Source organism: Periplaneta americana, chromosome 13, assembly GCF_040183065.1.
Source record: "Periplaneta americana isolate PAMFEO1 chromosome 13, P.americana_PAMFEO1_priV1, whole genome shotgun sequence".
Lineage (NCBI taxonomy): Eukaryota > Metazoa > Arthropoda > Insecta > Blattodea > Blattidae > Periplaneta > Periplaneta americana.
This window is the reverse complement of record NC_091129.1, coordinates 70,627,862-70,650,255: the sequence shown is the minus strand read 5'-3', so window position 1 is coordinate 70,650,255 and position 22,394 is coordinate 70,627,862. Positions and strand designations below refer to the sequence as shown.

Genomic DNA, 22,394 nt, shown 5'->3' with positions numbered 1-22,394 from the left:
AAACCCAACCAGGTAATCAGCCTAAGCGGGAATCGAACCCGCTCCCGAGCGCAACTCCGGATCGGCAGGCAAGCGCCTTAACCGACCGAGCTACGTCGGTTGCTGGTACTTTGTATGGAATGTGGCATTGTATGGAGCAGATACATGGACATTACGACGAAGTCAAGCCGGCCCGGATGGCTCAAGCGGTAGGGGCACGGCATGTCCCTATCGCTTGGTCCGAAGGGTTGTGGGTTCGATTCCCGCCTCGGGCATGGGTGTTGTGATTGTATTAGACCCAAAAAAGAAACGAAGGAAACAAAGGTAAACAAACAGAAAACAAAAATAGATAACTTTGGGAAACGGCCTCTGGCCGGTTGAAATAAAAAAAAAAGTCAAGAGAAGAGAAGAGAAGAGAATAGACGCATTTGAAATGTGGATATGGAGAAGAATGGCACGTGTGAAGTGGACGGACAGAATAAGAAATGAAGCTGTGTTGGAAAGAGTGGGTGAAGAAAGAATGATGCTGAAACTGATCAGGAAGAGGAAAAGAAATTGGTTGGGTCACTGGCTGAGAAGAAACTGCCTACTGAAGGAATGGTCAACGGGAAAGTTCGGGGCAGAAGAAGATATCAGATAATAGACATTAAGATATATGGATCATATGAGGAGACAAAGAAGAAGGCAGAAAATAGGAAATATTGGAGAAAGCTGGATTTGCAGTGAAAGATCTGCCCTTGGGCAGAACACTGAATGAATGAATGAATGAATGAATGAATCTGAAACTTTTACCACATATTTCTTGTTAATGTGGATATGCAATACAGGAATTTTCACTTCGATATTCCAATTAGTTTACTTATAATTAATTTGTGTTGTTTTATTTTAATACTGAATTTATAACTGTCCCAATTTTCATAGTTTACATAATTTTTCTTTAAATTTACATTTACTTATTCCTGGTAGATGTATGTAAAATATGACACAAGCTTTTCATATTTTTCAATTTCTTTTTGAGAAAAAAGATGATTACTCTTTTAGTTGTCAATTCTTCAATTTTTTAAAACTTATCATAGCCTCAACACATGGTGATTTGAATATTTTCAGTAGCAGAAAAAACATGTCAGTTTACTTCACATGATTTTGTGGACTTCTATGCAAAATTTTACCGAAATAGGAGAAAAACTACACTCATTAGAACATTTTGAATGTTACAAAATGTTAAAAATTGGAAAATCGAGAAAACGAGTATCAAAGTACAGCATGTATATGATATTATACTATCGATATCCTTCCTATCTATGCAGATCTATCGCACACATTTTTCTCCTACATAACAGAAAGAAATATGAATTGAATGAAAAGTAAAATTAGTTGGAGTGAATAACAAAGTTTGTCGGAACGACGGCTGAGTAGTTTAAAGGCCTGCAGCTCTACGCAAGCGCTGGTCCCTTTAAATTCATCCTGATAGGCTTTAAATTGTCATAGGGCTAAAATAAGCACAGATTCAGAAAACTGAAACATATTAAGAGTTAAAACAAAATTTCCATTTTTTAATACTGTTTTTCATTATTTTCGCCGATCTATAGCCATTAGAGGTTTTATACTTTTTTTTTTCACAACTTCGTTTTATGTTACGTAGTCTATTGTGACGTCATCTACAGATATCAGTCGCGAGAAGCAAATGTGCCGAGTATATGCGTGATTTACAAATACATTACATAACGTTAGTCAACGGAAACTTGGAAACCGAGAGTCCCCCCTTTTGGGGAGGGGAAGAGTTGGCCGAAAGTATATGTCTACAATATGGGTGTGTCTACTCTGAATCTATTCTCCAAACCCTACAATCTGGTATAGGTTTCATTGCAATATCGTATTTCCCATTGGTGACCTTCCTTTGTCAGCTGATACAAAAAATTTGTGACTGAGGAAGTGGCTGTGGAGCAAGTTTCCTTCTACTGCTTCCGTTTCCTCTGTCATTTTCATTCCACCATTGCTCCATTATCGCAGTTTCATCATTTCATCGTCCCTGCACAGTCTACATACTCGAAGTATTTTTAGGACTTGTCCTCTATACCTAAGCCCCCGATACACTGCAGCCAATTGACTCAATATGTTCACCTAAAATTTTATTTCCTACCTTGTCCGACAAAGGCCCTTGCAATCTTATGAGATGCTGTCCAGCAGAAACATCTACAGTCTCAATCGAGGCACTGGCAGACTGAAGTACACAAGGCGAGGGAACTTTGTACTCACCACATTATTTCTATACGATCTGATACATTTTATAATCTCGCACTCAATAAACAACTACTTTTGGGGGGGGGGGTGAAGTCCGCTTTAAACTATGGTGGATTATAATTGCATTTGCAGTTTGCAAGGTGATTGGATTGTGATAATATTTTCTTCGAATACCTTTGCTTCTGATAATTATTTTCATTGAAATATTATATATACATACTGTCATATAAATGATGTTAAATGGAACTGAAAATTATTGTTTGTACGTGACAACATCAATCACACATCGCTAATGGCCTTGAAGTCTGTTACATCTTCAAGCGTTATGTCGTTAGAACTGGTTTCGCCATCTTCTTGGTGGTCAACCTACCCGTTCATCTTTATGTCTGGGCGTTACTAACTCGATTGAGTCATGCAGACTACACCTTAACTGTCCACTACATCTTCCCTGACAGAGACAGTTATGTTCCGGACCGATACGAGTACAAAGGTAGGCAAGCAATGCCGATTAATGGCGGATTGTAAAAGGCAGGCATCATAAATTTCGGCTCTCGCTGATCGCCTAAAATCCACTACTGATGCACACTGCCTGACTGTGTGTTTACTTCTAAAGCGGAGTATAAACGAAAAGGGCACGGACGGGGTATCTCCTTTCCTTTTCCCTCCCCCTTTATGCCCAGGGCTGGACTGTACGAAATTCTGTTGTCCATTGTCACACGTGTGTTAACCAGATATTCTATTTAAAATATTACCTATATTTATTACTTACTTACTGGCTTTTAAGGAACCCGGAGGTTCATTGCCGCCCTCACATAAGCCCGCCATTGGTCCCTATCCTGAGCAAGATTAATCCAGTCCCTACCATCATATCCCACCTCTCTCAAATCCATTTTAATATTATCTTCCCATCTACGTCTCGACCTCCCCGAAAGTCTTTTCCCCTCTGGCCTCCCAACTAACACTCTATATGCATTTCTGGATTCGCCCATACGTGCTACATGCCCTGCCCATCTCAAACGTCTGGATTTAATGTTCCTAATTATGTCAGGTGAAGGATACAATGCGTGCAGCTCTGCGTTGTGTAACTTTCTCCATTCTCCTGTAACTTCATCCCTCTTAGCCCCAAATATTTTCCTAAGAACCTTATTCTCAAAAACCCTCAATCTCTGTTCCTCTCTCAAAGTGAGAGTCCAAGTTTTGCAGCCATACAGAACAACCGGTAATATAACTGTTTTATAAATTCTAACTTTCAGATTTTTTGACAGCAGACTAGATGACAAAAGCTTCTCAACCGAATAATAACAGGCATTTCCCATATTTATTCTGCGTTTAATTTCCTCCCTAGTGTCATTTACATTTGTTACTGTTGCTCCAAGATATTTGAATTTTTCCACCTCTTCGAAGGACAAATCTCCAACTTTTATCCATTTAAGTGTGCTTAAATGCAACAAGCTCGTGTCAGTAGATTTACTGACATATAAAAGAACTCCTGCGGAACAAAATTACGGCACACCGGCGATCCTGATATAACCTCGGCAGTTGTGAGCGTCGTTAAAAAATTAAATTATGGTTTATTTAACGACGCTCGCAACTGCAGAGGTTATATCAGCGTCGCCGATGTGCCGGAATTTTGTCCCGCAGGAGTTCTTTTACGTGCCAGTAAATCTATTGACATGACTCTGTCGCATTTAAGGGGATGCGCTACTGAATTTTCTAATTTCTACATTTTAAGAGATAATGTATTGAAATTTTAACAGCGTATTATGATCATGATTATGAATTAGTCAAGAAAATTTCTATGATCTAAGTCAAGAAATAACTCTTTTAAAAATAAAATTTGAAAATAACACGTTTATTTTGGAATCTAAAACAAGAGTTTTCTATGTTTTTTTATAGTGCATATTATAGCTGAAACACAGGTTGTGGTAATGGAGCATTGGAATTTAGCATATGAAGAATTAAATTAAAAAAAATGACATTTCTTAAAAAACGGTCATTTTTCAGTAGCGCATCCCCTTAAACACACTTAAATGCCGTCGACCTCGGCCGGAATCGAACCCGCAACCTTGAGCATAGAAGGTCAGCGCTATAACTAACTACGCTATCGAGGGGCGACGTTAAATAAACCATAATTAAAGATATATGGATCACAAGAGTAGATTAAGAGGAAGGCAGAAAATAGGAAAGACTGGAGAATGCTGGGTTTGCAGTGAAAGATCTGCCCTTGAGCAGAACACTATGAATGAATGAGTAACAATGATCGATCTCTTGTAACTGTAAAAATAAAAAATGTAGGCTGTCTATGACGCAGTGTCCATTAAATGCGGGATTTTGGACGACTCACATCGGATCTATACGGGACATGACGTTTCAGTTTTAAATATGGAGCATCTCGTACAATACAGGGCACCTGGCAATCGTAATTACGATGCGATATTGAAATGTCTCTAATAAAGATATGACGCATTTCAAGGAGAGTGGTCAAATTTTAAACATGTCGGGATTTAAATCTTTTCTATATAGGGATCCATCAGTAGCTGCATCAGCTGACGGTTTCACACGAAAGGGGACGGGTTCGAGTACCGTCATACTGTGAGATTTGCTGGGTACAGCAATTCAGGAGGGAGATTATTCCGCGTATTCGAACACTGTTTTAGTAACGACATTGCATTTGGTTTATTGCCTCTGCAGTTTAAAACTCGAACACGCACACAAATGTGCAAGTACACACACACAAAAAAATTCATTCAAGGTTTGGACTTTATAACCCGTTCCACAAAACAAAGTTTCAAACAGGTTTGACAATCAGGTCTTCCTCTTCACCTTTCCTTGAACTTTTACTGTAATATATTACACGAATAATTCTTAACAGAAGTTCTTTATTTAGGTTCCATAAAGTTCTACGTAAATCTTCAGTGATGTTTTCTTGTAATTCCAAAGGAATCATTTTCTTTTTGTAATTTTATGGATTAAATTTTCTAATTCTCTCAGACATTTTATTTGTTTAAAGCTCCAAGTTTCGGAACCACTTCAGGTATAGTTCTGTGTAATTTCAGTAAAACTTTCGGTGGTAATATTCTTCTTAGAATTATCTTGTAACATTCCGCACATTCTAATGAATATTAATCTTGTTTTATAAACACATTACTGACATACGTCCATATAACATTTTCTACATTATTCTTGGCCCGTTGATTACGTCGGAACGCAATAAATTTTGTCTTATTCTTGTGTATACAGAGTGTTTCAGAAATAAGTACCAATTTTTTAGGGATGATAGCTTGGGTCTGGTTATTCATTTTAAAGATAGGAACTGGTGTCCCTAATGAGTCTCTTTTATTCTACGTGATGCTGAAGTTGGCATAACGTACCCTGGGGGATAGGCAAACCGGATGTGCTTTGGAATGAAAGCGGGAACAATACGTACAGAGTAGGCTACTTTTTTAACATCCCACAGTGGTATGAGTTTCGAAGCACAAGCTGTCTACTTCGGTTAAGAAGAGAAGACACGAGAGTGAAGACCAGTTTTATTCAGTTTAAATTTACATTTACTTGAACGTAACTCACAGAAGATGTTCAAAGTGTCCGCCGTTGCCCTGACGACGCAATTCTATTTGTCGGACCAAGGATCGTTGGACATCATGTATGTTATCGCAAACTTCGCAGCAGCAGCGACAATTAGTGCCGCTAGGTCTTCCTCAGTGTTTACTGGGTTCTGATATATCAGCCTTCATAAAAATCAATAGGCGTGAGATCAGGTGACCGTGATGGCCAATGAACCGGCCCACCATGACATATACTACGTCGAGATGAGAAACACAACTTTAACTGGAGAGCAGTCAGCAGATAACTACATAGCACTACGTAGTCGAAAAGTGGCGTAGCAATGTAAACAAATGAAAGGTGATTTTTTTCAATGCCGGCTACCTAACTTCCAGGAGGATAAACAGTATCTTGACATTGGATAGCGAGAGAATAGGTCATTGCGGACATCATGTTCCTATGCAAAACATAATCACCTAGGTACAACCTATCATCCCTAAAACATTCGGTACTTATTTCTGAAACACCCTGTGTAACGTTCCCTTCGTAATAGGAACGACGGAACAGACGAAAAATTTCAATCCTTAAAGATTGGTGATGTTAATAATCATTAGCGATGAAAAATATATGCAAATGCATATTTGTATCGGAACTGCATATCTTATTATATACCATTTCATGCGACTTAGTTCATGGAGATCGCGGCTTTTTGGCCGCCCAAAACAACGAGTTATTCGAGTTTAAGCAACTTTGCCTAGTTGTAATGTTACGACTCAGTCGCTGTTAGTTATGCGCCCAGACAAAATATTGTAGCCACGAAGAAGCTAAGACGTATGAATTATGTCGCTTGAAAAGCATTATAGTAAAACTCATCACATAGATGTCAAAGCGACTATATAGAAATAAAAAAAAAGTTAGTAATCACATGTTTCATGTTTTGATAAAGATTATTGACGCATGGTTGTTTGTGCATATTTCGACGTTGAGAGGATATTTCATGCATATTTTATATTATTTTTATAGCGAAAATTGTTTTCTTGTTTTCTAGACTAGCGTTGCTTCAAGGATAAGATAGTCAAGTGGACATTAATCCTATCGTGTTACAACATTGTAAGTTTTGTCCCCTCACTACATGTGATGTAGGAAGAATCTTTACTAAGCACGTTTATTTTTACTGACAGGATAAACAAGATGGACTTTGAAAACATGAAAAAGATGATGTGTCGTGAAAGAAAATAATCATCTGTATCAAATTGATTTTAATTAAATAAGCAATAGCCAATAAGACAATAACTAAGAAATTGCAATAACTTTGTCTTTCTTTAAGTCCAATAATTTGAATATTTCTCATTATATGGTTGTATTTCCTGGGACTCTATATGCATAGGGGCCTATTATGATAATTTTGCCACTTCTTCAGCTCTTAGTGCATCTATAAATGCATATTTCGGTATTTTAAGTGCATATTTGATGGGTTTTAGTGCATGTAGTATATGATGATGATGATGATGATGATGATAATAATAATAATAGTAATAATAATAATAATAATAATAATAATAATAATAATATACATTCATGTTTTGAAGTGTGGATATAGAGAAGAATGCAACCTGTGAAGTGGACAGACAAAATAAGAAATGAGCTATGTTGGAAAGAATGGGTGAAGAAAGAATGATGCTGAAACTGATCAGGAAGAAGAAAAGGAATTTGTTGGGTCATTGGCTGAGAAGAAACTGCCTATTGAAGGAAGGAAGGTGAACGGGAGAAGAGTTCGGGGCAGAAAAAGATATCAGATGATAGATGATATTAAGATATAAGCTTATGGATCATATGCGGAGACAGGATGGCAGGTGGCAGAAAATAGGAAAGATTGGAGAATGCTGGGTTTGCAGTGAAAGACTTGTCCCTGGGCAGAAAACTACGAATAAATGAATATTCATGTCTGTTAATCTAGTTATAGATGAGTATTGGAAGCCTCAGCCATCTGGGCAATAAGACGGGGACAATACACGTTCCTAAAGACTAAATTTGAAAACAAGTCTTCCATCTCCGTCCTAGTGCCAACTTCCATTAGCAAAACATGTATAGTACACAATGTTTTCGATCTTCCGAGCGATTTCGCGACTTCCCCACTCCCTTGGAGTAACTACGCCGTTTACTACATAAACGCATTTAAACGGCGAAGTACGTCACAACAACAGCTAATAAAAAAATATGATAAAGACTTTTAAGTAACGAATATGCAGTTGTCGTAGGATATTCAGACATGTTTGTAGCAAACCATATACGTCATGTGAGTCCGGCAAACTTGTGAGATAGTAACGCATTACAAAATTGCTTCATCCCATACTACATTAGTACACCACCGCCATTATTGTGGTAGCGTTTCCAGCTCCCAATCTAGGGGACCCGTGTTCGAGTAAAGGCAGAGAAGTGGAGATTTCTCTTTTTCTCGTGAATGAATATGTGCTCTGTTTCTTGTACTTGCATTATGCTCTATTAAGTAGTGGTCTAGAGAAATGATCACGTGATCAAAGAATCCTGCTACTTATAAAAATATAAAATTAATTCACAATTCGCATATGGGTAAAAACCAAATGGCCCAATCCTTTAAATATAAAACGACTATGATGATTATCGTAACGTTATGGTTTTAAGTCTATAATAATAATAATAATAATAATAATAATAATAATAATAATAATAATAATAATAATAATAATAATCGTAATTATTTCAGTAACTTGTTAAGTTCAAATGTAGAATTTCATATTTATTATTATTATTATTATTATTATTATTATTATTATTATTATTATTTTAGATCGTAACAATGTAAATATAATTTAAATAACTGATGACAAGATATTGAATGTCTGGCATACAAAGAATGGAAATTTGAAAGCAAAAATAATAATAATAATAATAATAATAATAATAATAATAATAATAATAATAATAAAACACTATGATAAGAATGGCAACATGCTTTCATCAAAGCTAGCTAGCTACACAGTAAATTAAACAGGACTCTTGTCTATTGTAGCAGAATGGTTTGCTTCATTCTGTGGCCGTTTTACGCAAAGCGAAAATTTCTCCAACCATTACTCTATTTGATTATTAGTTAAAACCTCTAACTAGCCAACAAGGTAGTTATATCATATACAGAGTGGAAGTTATATAAATACGCAGATTACAACAGCTTATTCCTTTGGTAGAGTGAAACAAAAAAGTTCCAATGCAATATCAGTCCCAAATGAATATTTTTCCCAGAAAAAAATAATTTCCCCCTAAATGTTAATACTGTTTTCCTCGATAAATACTATCCGTACGATTTTGACTTATTATCATCATTACAGAAACTGATAACGAATGATATATCCCTTTGCAGTTTTTCAATAAAACGAACGATTTTCTTGCAAATTAAATAAAAAGATTAACACGTATAATTATTTTCTGCACTTAGGAAGTCTGACAACCATGTTCCAGTTACTAAGGGACGGAATGCTACTATTCAGATATGAGTTCGTGTGTGTATAGATAACGTAAGCTGGCGATGAGTTGTTGCCAAAACACACAGACTTTCAGCCTAATTTTTTACTTAACCGCACACTTAATTAAAAACGTAGGCCTATAATTTTTTTTATTTTAATGTACTTTACTGCGTCCTTCAATCTGCGCAATTATACCACTTCCCAACCTGTATGTTATATGTATGTATGTATGTATGTTGTATTATGTATGTATTTATGCATGCACGTACTGTATGTATGTATGTATGTATGTATTTTTTATTTATTTATTTTATTGGGTTATTTTACGACGCTGTATCAACATCTCAGGTTATTTAGCGTCTGAATGAAATGAAGGTGATAATGCCGGTGAAATGAGTCCGGGGTCCAGCACCGAAAGTTACCCAGCATTTGCTCGTATTGGGTTGAGGGAAAACCCCAGAAAAAACCTCAACCAGGTAACTTGCCCCGACCGGGATTCGAACTCGGGCCACCTGGTTTCGCGGATGTATGTACGTACTGTATGTATGTATATACGTACGCCTACTTTAAATATGTATATATCTTCAGTATCTCTCAAGAGTCGAGATTTCTTTTCAGAGTTCAGTCACAGACACTGCGTCTGCCATAATATTGGGTTGGCACAGGACATCATGCAATGATCAAACATAAATGCCCTAGATGGGTTTCGAATCACTGACCGTGGCATCACAACTGCAAGTTAGCCGTTGAGTGTTATGCAGCCTGCAAGTTGAGGCTTGGCTGAATTCAAAATCACAAGTTTCGAGCTACTGCTGGAATTCTCAAAGCCTTCGGGGCAATCCAACGTAGTATCCTATTCTTGGAAACTATAGCAAAAGGTGCTGTGCGTTGGTCGCATTGGGCAAATCAAGTGCTGCGTAAATACATTGGCTCAACTCGTTGTTTGGCCTAGTTAAGGGAACTATGTGGAAACTTGGCGACCAATCATGTCCAACTGCCCTTCATACTCCGAACTACGCCTTCTTGATCATCATGCACGCATTAACCTACCAACGCAATTAATCGCATCGATATTATCCCATATCTCATTTATATTTAGGTTAGGTCAGGTAACGGTGGCTAAGGGAGGGTTAGGGACGACCTTTTGCACGTCGGCCATAATGAGACATTTCTTTTATATTTAATTGTGCAAGTCATTTTAGGGACTGTGCCGACGCTGAAATAAGCTACAAGGGTCGGTCCGGGTTTTTTTTCTTTGCCACTAACGTACATAACCAAAGGCCGGCGTACTTTATTACTACTCTAATAGAGTACGCCGTGCCCAAGGACATCAATACAAAGAGATTCAAGTGATAAACAACTGTAATCAAGACTGCGCATTAGGAAAATGCTCAAAAGGACACATTTCTACATCAGGTTCATGGTAAAAATGTGGAAGAGATTCAATTGGTAAAGGGTTCCGTGAAAAATAAGGCAAACTTGAGGGTGTCGCTATTCTCACTCAAACCGGAATTTGGACTCCTTTCTAGTCCAATAAAACCTGTTTACAACCTTACAACCAGAATCTGGAATAATGATTACTATTATCGTCCCAACCTCCACGTAGCATTTTATATGACAAGCATCCACACAAATCCCTTCACTTTCGCCTATCTCAGCTTCACTATTCCTGCACACCAATAGGCCTAGTGAGAAATAACACTCTAATATTCAATAATCTATTGTTTCGTGTAGGATCTCCAACCAGACCAACGGGGTTGATGTTCTCGCTACTTGTATGTAATTCCAGCCGGTCGCGGCATTCGTAATATTTAAAGCAACGCTTTAAAACTGGGTGGGAGTTATAATCCTTGCTTCGAATCCCACCTGTGCTGTCAATATGATATCCTTTGTTGACCTGTATATCCGTCAAAGTAAGCTCGAAAAATGAAGCCCACGCTTAGGGAAAATTCTCTATTTCTACATCATTCATACATAACCATGCATTTCAAATACGTCTACACTTTTATTATTTCCAACGTACAGCATTTGGCCCTTCCTACTGTAGAGACTGATAACAATCATTAGGCTATAAACCACAAGATACAAAATGAAGATTAGTTAAAAATTGCTTCTCTTAATTTTTCTCGGTACGTCAACAATCAATTTCCAGAAGGTTTATAATATTTTACTATACACTATAGGTCTATACAGGGTGTAAGGGGTATAAGTGTTGTCCTATTCACAGTCGTCACGGACAGTATACAGGATAAAAAAATGTCCATACAATACAGGGTCAAAACTTGATAGTTTCCCTAGAAAAAAAAATATTTCTTTTCTAATTGTTTTTCGCATTATACTGCTTATATCGTTAGTAAAATTACGAAAACAATTACATCAGTAGGTATATCTAGCAAAGAGTTAATATTAGTTTAAATAAATATTTGTGTGTTCTATTACGTTTTCGTGAACTTAAATAAAACTGCATGCTTAAATTTGTTAATATTCTGGCGTGAGAGACGTGGCAACGTGTTCAGCAGGCACTACTCTGCACAGACGTACCTGTAAGTACGAGTCAGCTGAGTTCAAGCTCCCTGTCCATAGGTCTACTGCCGAGCGGATGACAGTTCGGTACCAGGTATTCGATAAACAACTTACAATGCCATTCATAGTTTAGGAATATCATATGTTATTAATTTATGGAGAAAGTCGTCGTAATTCAAGTGAGGCAAGATGATGTACCGTCAATGTTTTCCGCAATGAAGGTTACCTAATCGGCGAACTTTTGTAGCGGTTTCTCAACGATTCTTAGAAACTAGAGTCTCTTACCTAGTTTCGAAAATCACACAAACAGAAATTTCTTTTAAAATGGTACTGCTTTATGGAAGGGGGAGAGATTAAAATGTTCCACTCAAAAAAAATTCGTGTGATTTTGCGAAGTAAACCATTATAGTTTATTTTTTAGACGTACAATTAAAAAATGGACCAATATTCCCAATATTGTTAAATAAAATGGAAATTTACAATAAAGTTCTATTAATGAGATTGAAAGTTTGTATTTGCTGTTCGTTTTATGTAAACAACGGTCCGCCCCTGCATTAGAACAGAGCATCTGTTTTGTACCGGTATGTCTGTATCCGCTTGAGCTGTACTGTGTACTTGTAAACTTCCTCCTCCCCATCCACTAACGTTACCAAAGGCCTAATATTGTAAACTTTAATAACTAGTTAAATACTGCAAGTAGAAAAAAATTGTGAAGATATTTTTTCTTCCTTATGACATGAACAATCATAAGTTAAAATAATGGCACTTACACCCCTTACACCCTATACATATATGAAATGGGATACGATGTAGCTCCATGCGCAAAACATTTTCACATGTTCTGTAATTACACAAATAATGCTTGTAATATTTATCCTATTTAATGCTCCTCGATTGATAATTACGTAACCATCCAGTAGTAGAAGTTACAATTTCATGTTTGTTCAATCTATTTGTTGTAAATAAATACCAGAGTCCAAAATCTTCTAAGTCAATAACACCACCGAAACGAACTATTATAAAACTAAAAAAAAGTGTGCCTCAACTTATATTTACAACAGGATAAGTTAATTGTGCCTCTTAACTATTCACAGTTATGATTTTATTGTTGGTAGCAATTATAAAATAATAGAGTCCGAACTCAATACGAATGTAGAGGGCGAAAAAGAACCACAGAGGCATATATTAATTCTCTGCTTCACACAGTGGATGAAAAGGTGAACATTTTTCTCGCGACTGTAAAATTCTGACTAAGCGCCTCAATTTTGATGGATATTGTTCTGAAACAATCTTCTACCACAGTCTAGTACAGGGACGTCATTTCATTTGTCCTTCAATTTTTATTGTACCTTAGTTTTTGAATGTACTTCACTCCCACCCCTTCTACTAATGAAGTTCAACCGTCCTCCACACAGATCCAAGACCGCATATACAGTCATAGTAGCCTTACGGTCATAGTAAACAGATGTTCCAAAAATATGTTCGCGTTTTCCAGTGACGAAAGAGGTTTCAATATTGCATCATTTTCGCACAGTTACTGTCGTCCATTTGCCTACATCGCATTCCGGTTTTCCCCACCTGCTTCTATTCGCCTCTCTGTAAAGGCTAGTGGCTGGGCTGTCTTAGCTCTTTTCTGAGAACATTAATTTCTGTTAGGAATTGGACGTCTACGTAATATTATACCCATACAATTGTTTAAAATAACTTAAATAAAAGGGCCTCGTTAAGTAATTAACTGTCACGTGATTTGCCCACTTTTTACGATCCTGCGACATAACCACTTGGACGGACAGTAGATAGCATGTCTGAGTAATTTTATCTTTTCTGATCGAGCAGAAATGAAGATTGAATTTACAGTACGTATGGTACTCTTTTATAGAGTAGGTACAGAGTTATTTCAACATGAATTAGGCCTACTAGTACAAAGGACGAAACTGGTAATTGGAATTAAACACATTAGAACTGAAGCCTGTATCGAAATGAACGGCCACCATTTTGAAAAATGTGTTTAAATATCCATATTATGATTATTTTTCAATTTAACTTCATTCTCTATAGTGTACGCTAATGTGCTATAGACAGTATACTATACACTGCATAATGAATACGTTCGCATGGACAGCTCAGTTCGTGAGTAAAAACACTCATTGTTAATACTGTGCTGTATTTTGATTAAACAAAAACCTAATGAAAATTATCAAACTCAAAAGCGTGATATTTCCTAATTTACGTAAATGGATGAACTACATTTTTTCCCTCCTATACCTAGTAAAGTGATCTGTTTGTATATTACGCCAGTATCATCGAACTCCAGTCGTGGAAGAGGGTAGCGAACGGTGTTTCCGGTTCTCAATCGTTGATCCAAAGGTATTGCCAGGTTAATAATAGAAATGTTAGTAAAAACAAAATGATGTCCCTGTATATACAGTCACGAAGCTTGAGTTGTGAGGGTGCTAGGAACAACAGACTGTGCCGGTGCTATTTCGCATTGTCTGTAATTAATGAGGCGATATTAGCGATCCTAGTGGTCAGCAACCACCTATGGATGCATATTTACTACGTATTGAGCTTCGAGACTGTATATACTAGACGGTGCTTCTACCGTTAGGGGTGTATTGATGTATACCACCCTTCAACTCTTCCCTTTGTTTGAAGAAGGGTGCGGCTCTTGGTATATGATATCTTCATTTCTTTTCTTATTTATTTATTTTTTTTTTGTATTCTTACCTTTCACCACACCGGAAAAATAATTAGAAAGAACAATTAAAGAAATAATGGAGACAAGAACGTCATTAACACACGATGAAATGATTATTATAATACAATATTAACAATTTCTGCAGTTTAAGGTCTCTCTACTTTACAAGACTAAAACCAATAATGAATGCCTCAAATTCCATCGTTCAGGAACTCGCCAGATGAATTCTGAATTCCCAACATCATACAGTATAGACTACTGTTTTTGGATGTCTCATATGCTTACGTTCCTTTTGTATCTCTTCACGCCAAACGTGAGGAGAGTGAGGGTAATCTATTATACAGCAAACCCTCAATATGAACTCGGTTAAGACGAACAATTGTCCCGGTCCCGGCTCAAATACAGTAATTTTAATGAATTTTTATTCGGTTAATACGAATTTCTGTTTATACGAACTTCGAAATACTCGCTGGGATCATAAAAAAATGAGGACATAATGCAGGAACTTCAAATAGAACCCATTATGCAGTTCATCAGCAAATATCAACTTCAGTGGAAGAGTCATCTCGAACGAATGGATCGATGCAGAATTCCAAAAGCACTGTTTCATTACCATCCGCATGGCAAAAGATCTCTAGGTCGTCCGAAGAAGAGATGGACTGAAAATTCTAGTTTGAGACCGTAACAGGCCACTCGGCCTAATACTTGTTAGGAAGACGACGACGAACTAGATTTTTGTTCTCTCCTTTAACACGAACAAAAAAGTTTTACTTAACTTACAGCCTTTACAGTTTGTTGTTGTTTAGTCAACTGTCCGAAGACAGGTCTGAACCCCACAAGTGATACCAAGAAGGCACACTTATGAGGTTTTTTTTATTGGGTTATTTTACGACGCTGTATCAACATCTATGGTTATTTAGCGTCTGAATGAAATGAAGGTGATAATGCCGGTGAAATGAGTCCGGGGTCCAACATCGAAAGTTACCCAGCATTTGCTCGTATTGGGTTGAGGGAAAACCCCGGAAAAAAACCTCAACCAGGTAACATGCCCCGACCGGGATTCGAATCCGGGCCACCTGGTTTCGCGGCCAGATGCGCTGACCGTTACTCCACAGGTGTGGACACTTATGAGGCAACTAGGCCAGGAGATAATGGAGTAGGGTGGCCAGTTCCTTTCCCCCTCCATTGCATACACCGCCGACTAGCAACATATTACACTAGTCAAGACTTCAGATGCATACAAACAATCCTTTACAGTTTATTGCATGGGAATTCTCTTCGCTCGCTCTAATAGTAAAGCCTTCAAAATAATGTTCTTCAAGATAGCAATTAGAACACGTATAATACTGTATGTATTGCTATATTTTTCACGGGAACCAGACTAGTAGCTTAAGTTTTCTGTGTGTCTTATCTCGAGAGGTGTCATTAAGTGCTACAGTGATTTAACTGATTAGTTTCTCATGGCCCAGTTTTCGAGTTAACACCTCAATACGAGCAAGACGCGGCAAACGAGAGAGCAAGAACAAGTGAAAGAAGGAAAAAATCTATTTACTTACTTACAAATGGCTTTTAAGGAACCTGCAGGTTCATTGCCGCCTTCACATAAGCCCGCCATCGGTCCCTATCCTGTGCAAGATTAATCAGTCTCTATCATCATATCCCACCTCTCTCAAATCCATTTTAATATTATCCTCCCATCTACGTCTCGGCCTCCCCAAAGGTCTTTTTCCCTCCGGCCTCCCAACTAATACTCTATATGCATTTCTGGATTCGCCCATACGTGCTACATGCCCTGCCCATCTCAAACGTGCGGATTTAATGTTTCTAATTATGTCAGGTGAAGAATACAATGCGTGCAGTTCTGCGTTGTGTAACTTTCTCTATTCTCCTGTAACTTCATCCCTCTTAGCCCCAAATATTTTCCTAATAACCTTATTCTCAAACACCCTTAATCTCTGTTCCTCTCTCAAAGTCAGAGTCCAAGTTTCACAACCATACAGAATAACCGGTAATATAACTGTTTTATAAATTCTGCAGTGCTCGGGAAAAGTGACATGTCAGTTTTCACAAACCTTTTTTGATAATTTATTGACAACTTACGGAACATCTGCTCGCTTGGAAAAAAATACGTATTTCTCCCATTACAATAATTCATACAGAAAAAATCAAATCGACATAAACCAGTGTAAGTCGTCAATAAATTATCAAAAATGGTTTGTGGAAACTGACTTATGTCACTTTTCCCAAGTGCTGCAGAATTCTACCTTTCAAATTTTTTGACAAGGAAAACATTTATAGATATCAAAACTAAAATTAAAATTAAAATTTTGACTGAAGTGTCTCACGGTACTATGACAAAACTCAAATTACAAAACATTTTCAAATTTCGAAATCTACTCCTTCGACTGTAATAAAAAACAAAGATAAAATTGACGCTGCTGCAGCTTCCGGTTATTCGACAGGAAAAATTAAGCGAATTCGTGCAGCAGAATATGAGCAATTGGAATCTGAGGTTCTTAACAGTATGAGGGCAATATTAATGAGAAGTGATTTAAATTAAATGCAATGTGGTAATAAAAGTGATAAAATTAAAAACTGAATAACCCCCATTTCTAGAAGAGGAACTTAGAACCACCAAGGAAAAGATGGAAGGTACGTAATTCGAAATTCATTATTACTAATTACAAACCATGAGAAAGTGTTTTGAGCTGAAAGAGTGATAGTGGATTATTGTAACAAAAATCGATCAGAATTCGGATAAGACGAACTTCGTTAATACGAATGTTATTGTTTTATTTAACGACGCTCGCAACTGCCGAGGATGGCCTATATCAGCGTCGCCGTTGATGCCGGAATTTTGTCCCGCAGGAGTTCTTTTACATGCCAGTAAATATACTGACACGAGCCTGACGCATTTAAGCACACTTAAATGCCATCGTCCTGGCCCGGCATCGAACCCGCAACCTCGGGCATAGAAGGCCAGTGCTATACCAACTTGCCAACCAGGCCGACCGTTAATACGAACAGACGATTTTTCGGTCCCTTGAGATTCGTCTTAACGAGGATTTATGTACTGTATATAGTCACTTACAGTCCCGATCAACGTAAAACGCCTACGTTTAACGTTCTTAAAATATTTTGAAAACAAATTATACAACAGTAAAAAAAAAAATTGAAAAAATGTTATGTAATTCTGACCAACACTGAATGAGTAAATTCAATTTAGTTTCGATATAATTTTTTACGGAGGAGGTTTTTTTTTTACTTAGTTATTTAAGGACTCTGTACCTACTAGATTATTTAGCATCAGTGGAATTGGTGATGGCGAGATGAGGCCGAGAATCTGTCACATTTTACCTGACATTTACTTTACGGTTGGGGAAAATCTAGCAAAAACTCAAACAAATAATCAGGCCAAGCGGGAATCGAACCCACGCCAGAGCGCAACTCCGAATCAGTAGGGAAGGCGCCTCAGTCGACTGAGCTACGCTGGTGGCCTTTACAGAGGAGGTAACCTCAGCCTGACGCCTAGTATGCTCACCACTCCTGTTCTGTGAAAGATATTTGTCGCCGAACGGTCGCGCTTTTGTATGAATATAGCACTCTGCACCGTGAACTTAACCCGGGGGTATGGTATTGATAGTGAGATGTGAATTAATTATGGCGAAATGAATCCGTGGTCCAACGCCTGAAGTTATCCAGCAATTCTGCTTCTATTGGTTGAGGGAAAACCTCGGAAAAATTCAATTAGGTAACTTGTTCCAACCAGGATTTGAACCCGAGTCCGCTCGTTTCACGGTCAAACACGCTAACCGTTACTCCATAGCGATGGATGTCGAAAAAAAAAGACCAAACAAAATTAAAAATAAAAGATAGTAAAAGATTCAACATGGAAAATATTCTCAATTAAAAACAAATTAAAACAATTTTCATATTAATATCCTTATATGGTAAAATCAATCCAGTACCCCGAACAAAGCGAATTTAAAATATGGAGTGAATATTGTGAAAAACTGAGTGACTCATTTTATTTTAGATTGCTCCCGTATTGCAGAATATTATTCCGATGGTCCTGAACAAACTTACGGTACATGTCCTTGGAATGGAATTTACGACAAGGGGAGGGAGACACTATGGCCCATCACTGCCCGGCTGACTACATTAAGGTTTGCTGCGTATCCATGTTTCGAGCAGACCCCCCCCCCTCGTCCCTAGGCCAGCAACATCCTTACATCGCCAGCCAGACTTGTCACAGAATGATGTAGATGCCTAATTTAGGGAAAACCGGGAGAACTCCGAGAAAAACCCCAACTGCGACTTTGTCAGCCACAAGTGTCGCTATGGATTTTTTCAATTAAAAATCCCATACCTGACCGCGACTCGAACCCGGGTCGTGTGCGTCGCAGACCGGGCGTCTGACCACTCAGTCACCGCAGGGGTGTACATTATTCCCGGTCCTGAACAGACTTACAGTACATGCCCTTGCCCTATGCCTATTTTGCTTTAAGTATTACTTGCAACAAAACTACAAATTACTTTCAGTCGAATGGGCCTATTGTGGAAGTAGTGAAATCGAAGAGGGTAAGGCAGGGATCAAGACACTAGAAATTCTATTTGCTATGGAATATTTTCTTCACCGTTTTGTTCCTACATAGGCCTATTGTACAATTATATTATTTCCACGGGAATTTGAGACATTTTAGGGAGCTAGTGAGGTTGCATTTTATGTATTACGATGGAAAATTACTCGAGTTTTATTAACAATTGAGAGTCATATACCATCTCTATGAGGATACGCCCTCTCAGGAAATATGATACTTTAACATTACGGACTCCAGACAACGACCTTGGTTTATCACTATTTATATTTTTATTTAATCCAAGACTTAACAGCAGTCGACCTCAAGTTCTTGGCGGGAGAGAGGCCACAGCCCAGTTCAAGACGAGATCCACGTGCGGCCTCCAAAAGAAAAGAAGGACAAAGAATGGAGAAGCAGCAACAGGCTGCAGCTGCCGTCGCAGCGCTTGGATGTGGCGGGAAACTCAGCTGAGCCGAGCCCACAAAACAATGGGATCGGTCGAACATCACTTCAAGTTTGTGTCAGCATTAGTACACAGCATTATGATCTGTACTTAACCGCGATGTTTGTGTTACGGCTTCACACAGGCACACGATTGTCCGCGAAAAGTGTAACGTTAACCTTAGCGGATCGAATGCGGGAGGGATGGTCGGTCACGCCCACTTGAATACATGGACAGTAACCCACGCATCACTGATATTCATTTCCCAGCGGTTTCTTTTTTAAAACTGTACTGTTAATACATGCACAGAATAATTAACGGTTATAACAAATGTAGGGCTACATTTACTGATCTACAACACAAAAACTTGAAAAGCTACGAAACTCCATAAAAACCTTTTAATATTCCGTAAGGCGAAGTTACAGTATTTTTTTAACAATCGCAAGAACTTCAGGGAGCCCAAAATTAAAATTAATTTCACTGAATGTCATGGAACACGGTCAGCAAAATGTTCACCTTCCTCATGTAATATCGTCATATGTACCGTATCGAATCTAAATCAAAACTATCCAAATTTACGAAATAAGAATTCTAGAGTAATACATAAATTAATAAAAGTCTTACCTGTGTGTGTTCTAAGATGTGCCTTAAGATGAGAACTTTTCCCGTAAACCTTGTCACAACCGGTGTAAACACATTTATGAGTCTTTCTGATCATCATTGACCTCGTTGATTGTCTACTGGAAGACGAGGAGGAATTTTTGCGGCCCGATAATGCAGACCCAGCATTTTTGCGTGTGAGCTTGGATGACAACTGAACTCCCTTTTTGTTCAAGTTCGACACATTCACATCCACATTCACTTCAACATCTTCATCTTCATCAATCATAAGTTCATCGCTTTCATCACCCTCTTCGTCGTGACTGCTAGGTACATTTGGTACCGGTTCTTGCTTGATTCGTGTTAGATCTGTTAAAATTCGAGCCACCATGTAAAGAGAAGACGATTCGTTACTGTTTGCTGTTACAGTAGTACCAGCGACATCCTGCTCCACAAATACGGAAGGAATAGGGGCGTTGACGCTTTCAACAATAACGGCGTGGTGATTATTGTTGTTGCTATTAACATTCCCATTGTGGAAGAAGCTTCGATCCCTGGTTCCCGATGAAGATCTGTGTGATAAATCTAACGGCACAGGAGTCCAGTTCTGATCCTTGGCATGTGACATGGCCAATAAACACTGAGCTGCGAAATTTATATCTTGATCCATTGTTGAAGTGGGCGTCAATGGTCGGGTAATAATCTCTCACGAAAAAATAATACACGATTATATAGCACTTCAAATAGTCAGTCGAAGGGCTCTAAAAGTATTGTAGCCCCCGACTGCGTAATGTTAATAGTCACCAAAAAAAAAAAATACTTCAAAATTTTCTTTGTTAGGATGTCACTTTTCCAGACACCCAAACACACCCCCACACCCGCACGACGCCGCAGCACAACTAAGCTCGCCATGTGCTCGCTTTCCTAAACTTGCCGTGGGGGCAGGAAAGCAAACAAGTCATGTGATCTCGTACGCAGCGCTGATTGGTTATCGTTCCGCCATCAAGAAATCACAGACTTCGATGTAACGGCCATCTATTGACAATTTCTTGTACTACACATCGATTCTTCTATCGATTGCGGATAGAGGACGTGCTGTGTGAAGAGGGCGTCGCCCGTAGGAACCACTACTTCGGCATACTTTTCGGTTTTATGAGCCATTAAAGTGAAATGTGGGAGTGCAGGACCATTGCCCATGCGATGTTATACGAAATAAGTTTGTGGATGTTTTTATTATCCACATCTAACTAAATTTATGCTATATTTATAGTCATTGATCCTTCCAGAATTGAGTGATTTCGCTTCAGTAGAAATCAGATATAAGGTAATCAGTGCTGTAGTTGGGCCGGAACGCACCGGAACGCAGTTCCAGTAAAAATAATATTAAGGTTCCGCAGTTCCAGTATAAATAATACAGAAAATGACTGATGAAGCACAATTTTGGGACTTCTGAAATAGCCGAGTTCCAGTAAAAATATTTTTCAACTACAGCACTGGATATAATGCTCCACAAAGTGATATATTATTGGCTGGAAAAGCGTTGGCGTTGATGAGATGATAACGGAGACTTTGATAGAATCGTGACAGCGGAAGAAAATGTACACCCCTAAACTGTACCCAATAAAAAATAGTTTTGCACTCTTAATCTGCTGTCTAGCCACTGTCGGATAATTTATTCGTAATGTTTACCAATTTCATATTGCACTATTGTAACAACTCCCAGAATTGAATTTTTGGCTACAGAAGTTTTTGCAAAATATATTACACCACTGCGCCAGAAAAAAAGCACTGTATATATAGAGTGACCAGATTCACAACAATAAAAAAAAAAAAAAGAGAGGACACAAAGCTTCAAACAGGAGGGCATTGTTCGAAGAAAGAGGACAGAAGATATTATGTACTTAGATTTATTTATTTTTACTTAGTTATTTAAAGACACTGTATCAACTACTAGGTTATTTAGCGTCGATGGGATTGGTGATAGTGAGACGAGGCTCAGGATTCGTCATAGATTATCTAGATTGTCTAACATTTGCCTTACGGTTGGCAAAAACCTCGGAAAAAAACTCAACCAGGTAATCAACCCAAGTGGGGCCCTTTGACGCGGGCCCAAGCTCATAATATTTAGTGTCGTACAATCTTTGACGTTTTACTGACACACATTGCGCCATGTTATGAAATTTACTGAAACAATTATGAATCCAGTACACTGTCCTGAACAAAATTTACGCATTTTAAATGCGAAAAGGAAATTGCTGGGAAACGAGATATTGGTGGGGCAAGGCCCCGGT

General features: G+C 38.1%; 1 protein-coding gene across 1 annotated transcript in view; it reads right to left on the bottom strand.

The window, feature by feature from the left end:
• Positions 1 to 20,998, bottom strand: part of LOC138712025 (Krueppel-like factor 9) — a 576,789-nt gene extending 555,791 nt beyond the window's left edge. The window contains exon 1 of the mRNA XM_069843409.1: positions 20,128 to 20,998. Within this exon, the coding sequence (XP_069699510.1) occupies positions 20,128 to 20,773 (646 nt within the window). The 5' untranslated portion in view covers positions 20,774 to 20,998. The remainder of the gene's footprint in view (positions 1 to 20,127) is intronic.
• Positions 20,999 to 22,394: the final 1,396 nt, after the last annotated feature.